The following is a 3,238-nucleotide window of genomic DNA, read 5'->3' as shown; positions in this document are numbered from 1 at the left end:
GATGACAGAAGAGTGCTGGCATCTGTTTAAAATATGAATGAAGCAACACCATTCAATACAATGTTCAACGCTACGTCATAAAAGATTATCCAAATAATATTTTAAGCAGTGGTTAGCTGAGCAAAACCTTGGGAAGAAGTTGCAAGTTACAAGTAACAAGCCAATTACCTGAGAAAAAACCAAAACAAAAACAAAGGTTACAAGTAAGTAGTTGACGTTTAAGTCATGCGACCATGATGTAGTTTTTTTTATAGCCTAATCAGCTTTTTGGTTCTGGTGATTTTATTTATGCTTCAAAAAACATAAAGTAGAGTTCATCCGTGAAGATTATCATGCTGAGCAAAACGTGCAAGCATTATAAACTTGTTCAGAAGTCACAGAATTTATTTTAGGTGATAAAAAAAAATCCCATAAGGTTTTTGAAGAGGGAACCAGTGCGATGCTAACTTCCTGGTTGGCCTACAAAAGTATGTCATCCCTTCACCGCTCTATGTTGCCAAAGATGTTCTCTTTTATTGTGAACATCATGGCTGTTATGATCGTGACGCTTTAATCTGACCTGGCAGCTGTCCGGTCGAGATGATGTTGGTGTCCAGCTTGTAGGTGTCCAGCAGCCTCGTCAGAGCTTTGGCGGCTCCCGTCTGGTCGTCATCGTTGGGGAAGTACTGCCTCTTGATGGTGAGGTTAGAGATGAACACTGAAAAAGCACCACAGAAGAAGAACAGTCATCATCACAGGAGATGATGGAGAACATAAGTAACGCTAAGTGACTGTTTGGTGCATTTTATGTGCTTTTCATTCTTCATTTTTGCCGTGTTCATGTATATGGCATTAATTTTGGTAATATAGTGTATTTTAGAGTAATCTACAATAAGTCTAAAATACACTGTGGAAACTAAATAGTTACATTCAGACTGTTCAGGTCCAAAAATGCTCCATTGAAACCCATTCAAACTGACATTTTTGATCCCACAGCCATCAAAGCAGAAAAACAGGACTTGTATTATTTCTGGGTGTCATTCTGGGCTTTTGACTCTGAATTTGTCATTTTGACTATTTTCCACCTGATGAGGTCATTTTGACCATATTTGGCATATGGAGGAAATACATGCTATTTCCACTAGGTGACCTGTCACAGTCAATGTAGCTGCATGTCTGCTGTCGACTGTCAGCAGCAAAAAATAATATATAAAAAAACAGAGACCATGACAGAAACCTGGCATTTAAAGAGTTAAAATTTCAATATGTAAATTAAAAAATATTATTAGGACTGATGTTGGTTAAAAAAAATAAACTCAGTGTAGAAGATTATATATTAACATATAACATTTATCATAGCCTGATTTTAAAAACTGCATTTTGTGTATAGAGCAGTGTGAGTGTGAGTATTTGACCCTTCATAAAAATAATAATGTATAAAAATCTACTTTGCTCCCAATAACTCCCAATAATAAAACCCGGACCCAGAAAAGAAAAAATAATCCACTTAGCATGTAGTATATTGAAATTATTTTTCTTTGCTGTTTTTTTTTTCATCTAAAAACATAGTGGCATCATGACAAAAACATGGCGTTTAAATGGTCAAAATTCTGAAAATCTATGAACATTTAATATTTATTATTAGGACTGATTTTGGAAAAAAATTAACTCAATGAAAGTAGAAAATTATATTTATGTATAATATTTTTCGAGCTAAATGAGCTTTGAAAAGCACATTTTATGCACAGAGCGATACGAGTGTGTGTAATATCAAAGCGGGTCCTAAAGGGTTAAACAGTCGTGGGTGTGTGTTTACAGTTAGACGTGTCAGTGAGCACCAGGCTCTCCAGCTCCCCCCACTCTGTGTTCAGCCTCTTCATCAGTTTGAAGGCGTTCACCGGGTGTCCCAGGAAACCCTCGGGGTCCTGAGTGGCCGCCGCAGAGAGGACGTCCAGTTTGTCCGCCCATCTGAGGACACGGACACACATACACAGGTAGCAGTGTTTAACCCGCAGCCACACCTCCGGGTCGAACACACACGGAGCAGGAAGCTGGGTGTGCTCTCAGGTTAGACGTGTTTAAGGAGAACTTTTATTTAATGTCACAAGATATCAGCAGTGTAACGTCCCCCTCGAGGACACAACTATTCAGAGCAAAGCCACATCCTGTAACACACACGGCACAGCTCAGATAACACTGAAGTCTGACGCTTTCGCTCCCCGCTCTAACAATATATTGTGATTAACCCTTTAAAACCTGAGCAAATAGGTGTGATCTTTTTCAAAAACAGGAGAGGCCAATGAGCATTTTAACTTAAATTTTTAACTAAAATTGTATAGATTAGCTTAAATTTTTTAACTAGGGCTTGTGCATATGTACTTAAACAAAAAGTACAGTTAAAAAGAAAAAGAAATTTATTTTTGTAACATTATTTTAAATATACTATAAGAATTATAAAAATGGTTTTCATATATGTATGGTCAATATGTTGTTCTTTTGCTCATTATGTGTTTTTGAAAGAAATCAAACCAAACATTTCCTGTTTCAGAGGTTAAAATGACTGTTGAAGGCGTCTGAATGAAGGACTAGAAAAATGACGTCCATCCAGGTGTTAAGGGGTTAACGTTTGAGCACGCAGATGGACACCTGACGCGTCTCTTACTTTTTGATCTGCTCCAGTTTGCTCTCCTCTGCCCGGATGTAGTCCTTCAGCGAGGCGACCAGGTCCCTCTCCGTGAACAGCAGGTCGGTCATGTGACCTGAAAACACACACTTCATTTGTGTAAAATAAATATTTAAAAACCGCTTTGAGAAGACACACTTCATTGTTCTTTGTTTGATCCGCTGAAGAGGAAACCGTGACGACGTGTCTCCGCATACAGATCAAAAAACAAATAAAAAAAACAGCTGAGAAACAAACGCAGCACTTTACAGATGTTTTGTCTTTTTCTTTTATTTAAATATTAATTGGAATTAAAATTGGTGCTTTCTGTACAACAAAGTGTACTTTCATCATTTTTCTGTTAAGAATGTACTAAGAAGTACATGTAAAATTATTTATACACTCAACCTATCAATATGTTTTTCTGCAGAACAGAAACAATAAAAAAAGAAACAAACAAACAGTCTACCTCTCGCTAATTAAAATAAGTAAACAACAAAGTCTCTCTACAAATAAAATGTATTATTATAATCACCATCATTATTATCATTATCACAGTTGTTATCATTATTTATTTTATTTATTTTACGTGCACAG

The 3,238-nt window shown here is 36.6% G+C and overlaps 1 protein-coding gene across 1 annotated transcript; it reads right to left on the bottom strand.

Annotated features, from left to right (window-relative positions):
- Window positions 1-533: 533 nt before the first annotated feature.
- On the bottom strand, window positions 534-2,738 carry LOC121937658 (prolyl 4-hydroxylase subunit alpha-1-like; the record flags this gene model as incomplete). The annotated part of the gene is made up of 3 exons (XM_042480985.1): window positions 534-697; window positions 1,796-1,947; window positions 2,642-2,738. Coding segments are annotated over 3 exons (413 nt in total), but the record flags the coding sequence as incomplete, so codon positions are not given.
- Window positions 2,739-3,238: the final 500 nt, after the last annotated feature.

The sequence above is a fragment of the Plectropomus leopardus genome, unplaced genomic scaffold (genome assembly GCF_008729295.1).
Source record: "Plectropomus leopardus isolate mb unplaced genomic scaffold, YSFRI_Pleo_2.0 unplaced_scaffold27029, whole genome shotgun sequence".
Taxonomy (NCBI): Eukaryota; Metazoa; Chordata; class Actinopteri; order Perciformes; family Serranidae; genus Plectropomus; species Plectropomus leopardus.
The sequence above is the reverse complement of the archived record's forward strand: the minus strand, read 5'-3'. Positions and strand labels throughout refer to the sequence as shown.